General features: G+C 37.2%; 2 protein-coding genes across 3 annotated transcripts in view; both read right to left on the bottom strand.

Annotated features, from left to right (window-relative positions):
* The window catches only part of LOC135163545 (scavenger receptor class B member 1-like), an 18697-nt gene extending 11375 nt beyond the window's left edge, over window positions 1–7322 (bottom strand). Inside the window, exons 1-2 of one of the 2 annotated variants that reach the window (XM_064123064.1) lie at window positions 7259–7322; window positions 858–922 (exon numbers count right to left, since the gene is read on the bottom strand). In XM_064123064.1, coding sequence (XP_063979134.1) covers window positions 858–891 — 34 coding nt within the window. In that variant the 5' untranslated portion in view covers window positions 892–922; window positions 7259–7322. Of the gene's footprint in view, window positions 1–857; window positions 923–3506; window positions 3992–7258 lie in introns of those variants that run through there. The other variant, XM_064123063.1, reaches the window with a different exon arrangement.
* Window positions 7268–12176, bottom strand: LOC135163546 (parafibromin-like). Its single transcript, XM_064123066.1, has 4 exons — window positions 11990–12176; window positions 11580–11925; window positions 9329–10744; window positions 7268–8201 (listed from the first exon to the last, which is right to left on the bottom strand). The coding sequence occupies exons 2-4, from the start codon at window positions 11708–11710 to the stop codon at window positions 8165–8167; spliced, it is 1584 nt and encodes a 527-aa protein (XP_063979136.1). The 5' UTR covers window positions 11711–11925; window positions 11990–12176; the 3' UTR covers window positions 7268–8164.

Below are 12176 nucleotides of genomic sequence, written 5' to 3'. Positions count from 1 at the left end.
TTATGACTTTCCAAGTGCATTTAAAAATAATTTATTAATAGAAACAAATAGAATGAAAACTGAAACTTTTTCATGTGACTCTCGATTCATTTTTCAAACTGTAATATCTCATTTGAATACCGAATATAATCTGAGACAACTGAAATTAAAATTTTAAAAAATTAAGAGTATTTTCACACGTAACATATATTTCATTATTAACTTCTCTAACGTTCTGTTCTGTTTTTCAATTATTCATAACTTTCGCAAGCGTGTTCTTGTTTGATTCTCATCAAGTATTCTCGCGTTCACCTCTCTGTATAATTAATTGACTGAATATGTATAATTAATTACACGGTATTGACAGTATGAACGATGTGATTGTAAGGTGAGTATGTCGTTTAGATGCTGGAGTTGACAGGGGGATCATTATGTCAATTGAGAGCTGATGTTAATTTATTATCATGCGCGTACACGGCAATTACTCTCCTCAATCTACTGACGAAAAAAATCTCAAATCAAATTAATTAATTCGTTAAGTTCTTGAGCTTAAATTGGGCTTCTCGAATTGATAGTTTTTTCTGATTACATGCGTTCGACACTGATGAAACTACAAGAAAAAATTATTTTTGAAAATTAAATATTCCTCTGCCTAAAACTTGGAATCAATTTCCGAATCGGAATTTTGAAAATTTGATTGTACGAAACAAATATTCGACGGATTTTAGTTTTAAAGATAATCCGAAAAATTGAGGAAAAAAAATTATTGGATTTATTGAAAAAATCGATTTCTGTGAGCGTCATATTGTCGACCTGATCTTTCGGTGAAGCAGAAAAGAACTAGAATGACCTCTTAAAATCGAATAACTCGCACTCACTTTTGTACTGCTGCAGTTCCGCCGATGTCTTCATGACCAATCACTTCCCGCAGTTCAAAGTGCTTCTGAAAATAAAGGAAGGATTTAGTGTTTGAGATCTCAATTTAACCATCAATTATCCGGCTCTAGGTCAGTGAGGAATGAAGTCATGCCCCAGGTTATCTCTAATGTTTGCACAGTTCAGAATGATGAGTTATTGGAAACTGAGGACATGCGCTGACGTATGAATTTAATGAAATAGCGTCATCTCGGGAAAGGACCTTTCAGGATTATGTGAAGGTAACATTTGCTGGAGGGATGAGCTATAACCCATTTAATCCACTGATGGAGTTTCCCTCGTTCAATCTGTCAAATACACCAGGTCTGAGACTCCGCACAATTTATTTGCTTTTATTTCAGCGCAGGTTGAGCTGTCAACGTCCCAACGAAGTGGGTTCACGTGGGGAACGTTTTACAAAAATTTCAGTTATGTGGATTTCTTCAAATGAATTTAAAATAAATTATAATTTTTAATTCATGCGGAACAACATTTGCAAAGGTTTGTCGGCGGGAATTTTAAATTATTGAATTACTTCTCTTGAAGCACTTTTTTGGGGATGGAAATGTTCTGGTCCATGAGGCCCAAAAACAAGGCGCTACTATCTCTGAGTTTAGTCTGTCTTAATAATCTCTAAGGGCACATACCCCCTGACGAAAGTAGAGTCACGAATATCGAATAAATTATAAAGTGAATAAAACAGAACGGACGTGTTGTTTATTTCAATCCCGTAATCCAATAGACATAATGTAAAAAACATTCTTTACCATTTCATAGAATTGCACATAACTTACAATTGAAATTAGAGAATGGAAACTTCAACAAATTTGACTAATTAGTCAAATTTGTGGAAGTTCCTACCAGGAGATGATGAATGGCCGACAGTGGGCCGACATTTGGCCAATGCCGGCCAACAGTCGGCCGACTGTCGGCCAGCACTCAAAACAAATTCCATCGTGTTATCAATAATGCCTGCTATAAAACCCATAAATTTTCCCTCCATAACAGCCCCAACACAGGTGATTTCCGACTTTACCAGCCCTTAACTAATAATTTCGAAATTAATCTCAAATCTCACTGAAACTCTTTGATAAACGACTTCAATGACTCGTAAAATCTCCATAATATACTTGCCGTAAATAAAACATTATAATTATCAAGTTATAGGATTTTTTATGATTAGCTTTCCTCTGCTTTTACCTCTTTGCTCCACTGATAATAATCTCCTATTATCAGAATAAAACAAAACCACCATGAGCGATGTAAGTTAGAGGCCACGAGCCAATACTTCAACTATACAATGTAGAATGTCTAACTTGTATCTGTCTATCTATAATGTTCCATTATCACTAGCCTTTTCCTTTCCCCAAATTATTTCACTTTTTCTTTGCAGTAAAACTTCTAAGGCGACTTCGAAAAAGGTTGCGTTAAATGTTTAACGCTCCAGTGGAGGGGGACTAGCGTTGAACGTTTAACGCCACCCGAAAGGAGAAGAGCAAGACGGGAAGTTTATATAGCGTTCCACATTTCTTGTGACGTCAAAGGAAATCTTTGGATAGGATTTTGGATGAGGTAGGAAGGGGAACAGGATAATTCTCCATATGATTTTTGCAAGAAAAATTACTGAAAAAATGGATAGTCCAGACCGGGGGGGGGGGTTGAGAGAAAAATGGAGTGCCGGAGAGAGAGAGAGAGACAGTGTAAAGCATAGACACTTGGCCATGCTCTATTCGCGAGAAATATCGATACATAGACGTGAGAAATTTTTCATTACTTGCATATTTTATTTATTACCCCGATCCAATTATAAATATTATACATAATAATGCATCAGAGAGCAGCGATGATAATTAATTTGGACTTTGTATAGTAATAAATTGATAAAATGTGAATTTAAAAAAGTCTTGATTACTCCACCATATTCTTATCCTTTCCCTTTCACTATTTTTTTCGCGTATGAAATGATACACATTTGTTGGAATATCACTAAGACTCCCCTACGCACCCAATTTTTTTTGGCAAAATCGCAATTTTATGAAGAGGCGGTATTCCTCGTATGTTCAGCACTACTTAACTTACCATAACTCATTGCCGTTTTTTTACCAAGTTTTTATTAACAAAAACTGTCAACATTTATTGTACATAACTTGGAAACTAGCATAAAAAACATCTATGCGAATATAATAATTCTATAAACTTTAGGCTCTCGAAGATATTTAATATTATAGATTTATCATTTTTAGGCTATACAATAATTAAAATAATAACACGAATTTTAATTATGACATGTATAATGCTTATATGCGAAAATAACGCCCATCATAGCTCTGGCCCACCTAACTTGTATACAAATTGTATACATATGTACATGTTGTTATACTGCCGCATCTCATGTGAAATAAAGACCTTTAAATTTCAAATTTCCTAGAACGGAAAAACCAGTAAAATATAGGACTTCCGTTCTGAAGCAAAAACTTTAGGACAATCTCACGGTGAATTCAACATTCGTCACCGCCAATCCCCTTTCATCACAACTAATAATAAAAAATGGGTAACGTAATACCGAAGACATAACGATTACGTTGGAATGAAATATCAAAGTGTTATCTCACCTTAAATACAGTTCGCCTGTTTCAGCAATTTTTCCTTCCCAAATGATCTGCACACACCGGTTTTAAGACGTAACGAAAATTATCACTGGTAAATATCGGAATATCACAAGTGCACTAAACTCCTCGATTAGCAGTGAGAAAATGCCAAATTATATTTGAGTGAAAGCGACGGGAGTTGAAATATTCAACTGGTTGACAATGTCATCAACAATATTAATTACGGTTGTTAGTCAATTTAATTAATGGTAGATTGACAAAGCGATGGATTGAGCAATGAATTGCGCTCTTATTCGAAGTCACTCTGTGCGGCACATTTGAGAGGGAAGATCGATTTAACGGGCAACGGGCCTACAACGACTCGTTTTATAGCAATGCTCTCGCACCGCAACCCCGTCGACCCTTTGGCTACCGCCTAATGATCACGAAAAGACCCCCGACGGGCCTGGAACGACCGGCCGGCCTTTACTCGCTTTTCGCACTCTCCTCGAGCATCATTGGAGGAGAGATGCCCCCCCCCCTTCACACAGATTTTTCGATGACCGGTTGATTGAACCAGACGTCGGGGACTTTATCGATTGGGGAGTTCGGATGTTGACACGAACGAAAAAAAAATCTTTAAAGCACTTGGATATTGGATCGATGAAATGGAGTCGATAGAATTTTTTTCTATTAAATTTACGAAAAAACTAGTGAATTTTATGGAATTTTAATGGAAATTCTAGCCATTTTCTAGGACAATTGTGGTTTTTAGACAGAATCATCTATCGCACTCAATTTTTTCGAAAATATTTCATGACTCAATGGAACGGAGTTTATAGAATGGTTTATAAAAAATGAAAGATATATTTTTATAGAAATGTTGATGTTAAGATATTTTATACAGGAATTCATATAGGACATGAATTTTTCCTAATTCTTTCACTTCATTCTCCTCTCTTTTCACTAGAATAATCAAACAGAAGCTCAAGAAATTTTCAGCCAACGAATTTTTATAGAAATTATGTCAATGAAAATAATTCTCTAAAAAATTTTCGATTAGGTTTTCAACTCGATAAAAAATAGAATTTTCGTAAGTGTCAAAATCATTGCCAAATTTCCGATAACCTAAAGTTAATTGGAACTTGTATATGAACTTCGAATGAAATATGCAGTGACAAATGTTGTTAATGATGTAAGGCTATCACCGTGAGGCAAAATTATTTATTAGATTCCAACTAACATCGGAATTTAACGAAATTGATTTTGACTGCTTTTATTATCGGCCCTGGCATTAACTACAAGGTGTTAATTGGCCTTGTGATCAACTGGCCGCAGGGCGAGTCAACATTTTGTAATTGAGAACATTCGATTCCTGTCACTCCCTAACAAATATAACTCCACCCAAAATTTGACAGTTCCAAAAAAAGGCACATTGTAGAATAAATGTACTGATTAAAAGTCACTCTTTCACACGCACAAATGAAACATTGTCAAAAAATTATGCGATAAAAAATATTTGACCGTAGAAATGAAACCCCGGACTTCTCTGTACTGCATCGACGTTATTGTCCTTGTCACTAAATAATTGACCAATCGACGAGTGATGAAATTATTTGAAATTAGACGTTTATTTACTTACTCTCAATTCCGTGAGAGAAGATTGGCTAATGGCACTTAGCCCAGCTAATTAGCAATTCTGATCAGTCAAAATTTAAGCCTTAAATATTCATCGGAAGGTGAGGTATCAAAGACTCCATTTGTCACAGGGAGAAGCCGAAAATCTTTCGCAAAGCCTTCGTCCTTGAGATCCCCCGGAGGAAGAATTCACTGGACGAATCGGCCATTATTCACTTCACTGGGAATTGATAATATCGTTTGCTATTTGATTGTCAAACATTACCTCGCACGGTTTCTAAGTATGTGGGAGGTGCAGTCATTAACATGGCAGAGTTCATGACGTACTAAAAAATGTTAGAAATATATTTCCGTGAATCATGATGCAAATCGTATTTTTCATCTTATCTTAAAATTCCAAATTAATTGTTCCTCACTTATTTACGAATTATTTCTAATAATACGGCTGTGCTTGATATTCAAAAGATTATGCTGTGGGGAAATTACATTGTTAATTTTATTTTAAGGCTGAAAATTAATTGTCGATCAACTTTGCGCGAGTTATTGTCACCTAAAACTATATTAAAAAAGTGCACGTTCTCGATGGGTTTACAAATCATTTCATTCCATCATTTCTCTCCTTGAAACAATTTTTTATTTTTTATAGATCTTTAAGAAAAATCGCCGCTTCCAAATCGAAAATTGAAAGTAAAACTTGAAAGTCTAAACCGAAAAAATGATGAATGGAAATTGTAACTGGAACTCTGTTATGTTCAACCTCTCAATAATGACGCCATCGGAAAAATAACTAGAAATTAATAAATGAAAAAAAATTCCAGTCTTCAACGCTCTGATTTTCAGATCCCACGATACCACCAATTCAAGGACAATGTCTCTCTGAATCGACACAGAAAGGGCATAACTCTTGTAGAACGTGTGTATGAGTGAGAAATATCGATGGGACCAAACCCGTTCCCCAAAGAGGACAAGTTACGTGGGAATTACCCAGTAAGAGTAGACCAGTGTTTTTGGAATACCTCTCATCAAATATTTTAATTCGTGTGCTGTTGCACCCGGGACGGAGGCAAAGGTTATTACTCCTGAATATATCCAACTGCAAAAAAAAATTGACAAAAAATTTTACAAACTCTATACCAATCCTCTAAATTTCTATTGTAATTGATTCTTTCTCTTCTATCATAGTGAATAATACGATTAATGCAAGATTGAAATAATAATAATAATAACAATAATAATAATAATAACACATTAGCTGGTTAAAAAAGGTATCTCAAAACTGAGATTTTTTTATCTCAGCTTATGAAAGTTCAAAGTATAAACTACATCTCGTGTTGTTCTTGTTTCTACGTAAATATATAGACTATGATAAAAAACAATTCGATAATTTTAAATATATCTGCTATCTTTAATTGACTTTACATGCAATAGATTTTTTTTTGTCACTGCTGCTACGTTCAGTCCGTGTCGAAAAGTGCCTTTTCGTTTGCTTGTAAACGAAAAGACTTTTTGTTGACTAGTAAACGAAAAATGGCACACCTCGCCTCTTGCTAAACATAACATCACTAACAAAAACTATAGTTCGGATACACGTGCGACGGAGTGTTTTGATGCCGTCTAATCAGCATAATCGTCGCTAAGAAAAGATAATGATAATGATGCACTGTCCGATCAACTAGAAAAGCATTCAAATAGGACTAGGCAATATTGTGCGTCACAGCTCAACGAAGAAATCATAAATCACATTGTATTAGATATAAAAACGCCCGAAAACAGAATGCAACAGACAGCCTCGATTATGTATTCCGTAAGAACTGGTTTGTTCATTTTTTCATATATCCTTGTCGATTTATCATACTATCACCTGATAACGAAACTATTAGAAGGTGCATGCGTACTGCGATGATTAGCCAGTGTTTTTCACCCATGTGGATTTTTTTGATGCACTTCGTCCATTATTTACACGGACAAAAAACAATGGCAACATGTAAATAAAGATTGTACCCTAATTATCGCATTACGTCGAGTACGGCAAGATAATTCCTGTGTTTTTGTCGATTATTTTAATTCAACGGAGATGACATGTTGGCGTATTATTGTGATTTTAGAAAGTTGGAATGAGGAGAATATTTTTGTTGTACCGTTATAGGATAATTCGACAGCTTAATTCGTGGATGAACGGCAACTTCGGCCATCGATGGACTGACCGTATTGACTGAAAAAAAAATTACTGTGTATATTTTCGGTAAACATGTATCGACAGACAGACAGACAGAAATATTGAAAATAATCCGGACTAAATTCAGAATAAAAATATAATGAAAAATAAATATATGAGAACCTTCAAGTCATCTGGATGTTTAAATAAACTGTGTATTAAATTTTCTCCTTCATCACATTATTCACCCCTCGCTCACGCAAGTGCAGTTAATACTGAAAAATAGTTTAAAAAATTGACACAAATTTGCAAAAACTTCATATTTTATGTTTATATGCAGCGTAGGGCTCACTTTGTTTTTATTTTTCAACCTCTTGTGATAGTTCTAAGAGCCTCGAGAAGGGAACAGTACGGAACGGATAGATATATATATAATATATGAAAATAAAATAAAATAAATTAATTCAATATCCAGAATGAAAAATCCATAGGACAATTACTGTGAGGAAATAAAATCACTGTTCAATTCATGAAATTCGCCATTGTAACTATATTCTTCTTTATAAATCAGCTCTCGTATGTACAAATCTAAGAATTCTCTATTTACAATTGTTACGCTAATACCTAAAGGTGATGTACGAAGATGAAATGCAAGTCGATGAGTTAAAATGAGAGATGAGTGAAACATGGAATCACTGAGAGTCCGGGGAATCCCATATTTTCCAGGTTAACAACAGGCAGCTTCTCCCGTCTGTCGTATCCTGCCAATAACTCCTCAATCACAAATGCAACACATAATACTTATTCAAAGGGCGGACGTCTTTAAACCTCAACGATGGAGAAAAGACTATCCTAATATCATGACACGTTGGGAAGGGTCTCCAGCTGTTTAGAAACGCAGGAGAGGTTTGTTTTTGATCATATGCCTGCGAATAGAGAATTAAAAATTAGAAGAGGAAGTGCAGCATTGAATTAAATTATTAATTTAATCTTCCAGTTTTTTCTTTACGAGGAAAACAATTTGTTGAAATTTTTTCAGAAGAATTTCCTTGGGTTTTTCCACTTTTAACGTTTTTATTGAGAAATTCGGATAAGCGAAGTGAGGAATTTCCATCTCACAACTTAAAGCTTTACCGGAATAAATATCATATAAATAAAGATTGTGCTTTGAAGAGGTCATAAATGCTAATTATCATAACGGGGAGATCCTCAAGGCCTATTAAAATTTAATGATTTATGGATGGATTGATTTCCATCGAATTTTCCATAAAATCGAATTGTCCATAAAAATGGGGAAAAAAGTCTAGTTCTATTTCATGGCTTCAAGCGAATGTCTTACAACAAACGACGTTGAATTATGAAAATTTATTATATTTGAATAAATTTTTTTCGTTCGTTCAAGTAGCTGTTATTAAAGTATTCCTCGCTGGAGGTTTCTCGTCATAGGGTGTCCACCTTTAAATGACCGGTAATAAAATAAAAGGAATATTAGTGGAAAATTTTCTCAATTCCAAATTTCCATATTTTGTGATTTTGTTCTCTTTTGTTGAAAAAAAAATACAATAAGAAAGCTTTGAAAACTTGAGACGATTGAATTCGATATAAAATATCTCAAAGAACTAACAATACTATTCACGCTTTCTTTTAAACATTTTCATCATAGAATTTCTTTTTATTTGCTATTCTTCTGAATTTGGTTCTCTGTGCCGAGATATAATTCCAAGAAATAGTGGATGGAAATCGCATTTTTAATTTTATTCAACAGCTGAAATCAATTTTTTATCAATTATTCACGAATTATTCACGAAAATATATCTTGGAACGGTGCTAATTATTCCTTCTTCTAAAATCCTTTAAAATAGTTTTTTTTACCAAAGAATTGAAGAATTTCAAAGATTGAGTGGACGGAAAGAAAGAAAAGAATTGAGAACATTTTTTTAAATGAAAAAAATAAAAAACTTGAGTATACATTAAAAAATTATGAAGAAAAATTCTCAACGCACGAATCGCGTGATATCCCCTCCCTCCCCTTCCACCAATCCCCCTGACTTACTTATCCAAATGTTCCCAGAACATCATCAGAGCCGCCCTATCAAGATGCCTCTTGGTTCTACTGAGCTCAATAACAGCAACCGCCCACCTGGCAACATTGGCATCGAGTTTCATCTCATCATACTTGATATGAAAGGCGCAAATTTTGGAGAAAATCTCCACAGGATTTCCCTCATAAGGCCACCCCTTGAATTGCCAAGCAGGTCCCATAACGAACACCGCGACAACCCTTTCCCAGTCGTTGTTGCTCAGCTTCTGGGGATTATCAACTACTCGATAAGGTACAGTGAGTCCGCCCTCCTTCCTCCTCTGCAGGAGAATCTCATTCTCCCTCTTGCATCCGGCCGCCCTCTTCTCATCACTAGAGACAAACCTCAGGTCCTGAAGAATATCCTTAGAGTTGTACATCGTGATGAGAGATGTATTGGCACTGGGAATGATGATGATTGGAGTTCTGCTGGGTCTTTTGTTCTGGGCGGCCTGTTGGGGTGTGAGTTTTGCCGCGGACGTTGGCAGTAGTCCTGAGGTTGGAATGGCGGAGGCACTGGGTGGTGGAATTTTCCGGACAGCAGGATTTGTCCCCTCGGTGACAGACTTCAAGGTCATTCCATGGTACGTGCCCATAGTATCAATCTTGAAGCCCTCGGTCTCCTGCTTTTGCTGGATGAATCTCTCCTGATCGTAACGATTGTATACCGCTGGCTGCGGTAGCGGACGCATCGGCGTCGCACGTGGTGTCGTCATGGGCGTCGGTGCCGTCGGCCCTTTCTGGCGGCCCTCCTCGCGGGCCTTTATACTCTGCAAAATTGCGAAGATATTTTTCGCAAATATCTTGCCAGTGCTCTGGAGAATTGTCGCACGAGTCCTCCACTGGCGTTCCCTGGAGACAATATCCTTAGTGTCGTCCACGTCCATGTCCAGGATGACGCGAAGGTCCGAGCCCATGCCGATGTCGTCATTCTCCTTTATCGTCGTTCGCTTTTTCGCCAGGCGTTTTGCCTTTATCGCCGCGATTTTCTCCACTGACATCGCCTCGGAGAGGGATTTTATGTTGTCAACAGTAACAGACGCCTCCTTCGGGGCGTCCAGGCGCGCTGCCAACTGTTCCTTTACTTTTTGCACGTGAGTCTCCTCGAAACGCGGCTTCTTCAGGAGACCACTGTCCAGGCCATCCTCTGCACTGCGCTTCACTTGCGTCGGGATCTCCAGCGGTGCGGATTTGTCGATGGCCGCGGAGGTCGCCGTCTCCCCGTTGAGGTACGCCAGGAGGTCCTTTCGGTCCGGACGACGCACCACCGGGATGTTCTCCGCCGCCGCTTGACGAACGTACACCGGGTGCGTGAGCTGGACATGTTTGAGGAGAAAGAGGAGGCATTCCAGAGTGTAGTACTCCTTTGGCGTACCCTCTTTGCCGGAGCTGAGGAGGACGGGATTTATTATTTGCGGGGAAGGGGAGGGGGGAGGGCTTCCCGCCCTCGAGATATTTTTGTTTTCTCTGATTAGTTATGTATTTTATTTTTTTTTAAAGCGAAATGAGAAAACCAGATAAGTCGGCTCATCACTTAGTCCAGTTTTTAAGGGAGAGAAGAGGACATAGACGAAAATTTATTGTTTAACAATTTATTGTCCAGAAAGAGCAGGTCTGATGGAAAGATAATTTTCCACTTGTCTTTGTCAACTCATCAATTCCATTAAAATTCGCCCAGAGATGAAATACCAAAGAATGTATTAATCTCTATTTAATTCCCAGAAATGGAATTGAAATTTGAGTTTCAGTGAAATTCTATGTCTATTTCACAATTCAAAATATGAAATAAAATTAAAAAGTTTTAAATTCTCATCAAATGCCTGTTAAACCTGTTAAAGAAATTCTCAACAACAATTTCCGACCGAAATTCCGGTGAACTTTGGCCATATTTCTTAGCAAATGCCTTTTCCACCTGTCAGAAACCTCTCTCAATAAAAAAAAAAACTTACCACCTCTGTTAAACAATAGATTAACCAAATGCCAATAACCCCACGAAATAAACAAAACATTCGGACAACAAATGCCGCCAACAAGGTCTTCTTCTCGAGCTCCGCCGCGATCACCGCCCCCACCCCAAACAAAACATCTAAAAATAAAAGTCCAGTTGTCAAACCGAATGTTTTACCTCCTAAAAACTCTGTTTACTTCTCCCGGGCCCCATCACCACACTGCAGAACCACTCACAAAAACCGCCACTAAACTTTCAGCGAAAAAAACAACTCACCCATAAGTCAAATAGTTGGTTTTCACATTTTTCGGCCATGAAAATTCCCCGAAGATGATCTGATTCTCCCTCTCGATGATCTCCTTCTTGTTAACATTGTATTGCCGCAGTAAGCTCAGCGGATCCGCCATATTTGCACAAATATCAACCACAAACTGGAGTGAACCGAGGAAAAGGGGTGGAGTGACGCGAGAGAGATGGCTCGCAAATGTGTGGGTAGTTGTCCTTGTTACATTCCCCGTGATACGCCGATTCGGAATGCACCCCTGCGGGGATCCTTTGGATCAATCAGGAGGAGAGCGAGGAGTAGACGAGAGAACGACCTGATGTTTTTTGTTTCCGAGAGCTGAAAATTCTCTCAATAAGAAAAAATTGCGAGATCAAATATTTATACTAATAATTTCCAGTACTTTATTTACACATTTGTGAGTCCTGTCCTCCTTCAGGGTCGATATCTCCTTTATCTCAATTTTTTCCCTGAACTCGGCCGGAAAAAAAGAAAACTCCAATATTCGTTTTCCAGATCTAGCTAATGGAATAGAAGAATAAATTTTGCGCTGTAAAAAAATAATTGATGCATTTGGGACTGTTGGGATA

The sequence above is a fragment of the Diachasmimorpha longicaudata genome, chromosome 6, assembly GCF_034640455.1.
Source record: "Diachasmimorpha longicaudata isolate KC_UGA_2023 chromosome 6, iyDiaLong2, whole genome shotgun sequence".
NCBI classification, from domain to species: domain Eukaryota; kingdom Metazoa; phylum Arthropoda; class Insecta; order Hymenoptera; family Braconidae; genus Diachasmimorpha; species Diachasmimorpha longicaudata.
The sequence above is the reverse complement of the archived record's forward strand: the minus strand, read 5'-3'. Positions and strand labels throughout refer to the sequence as shown.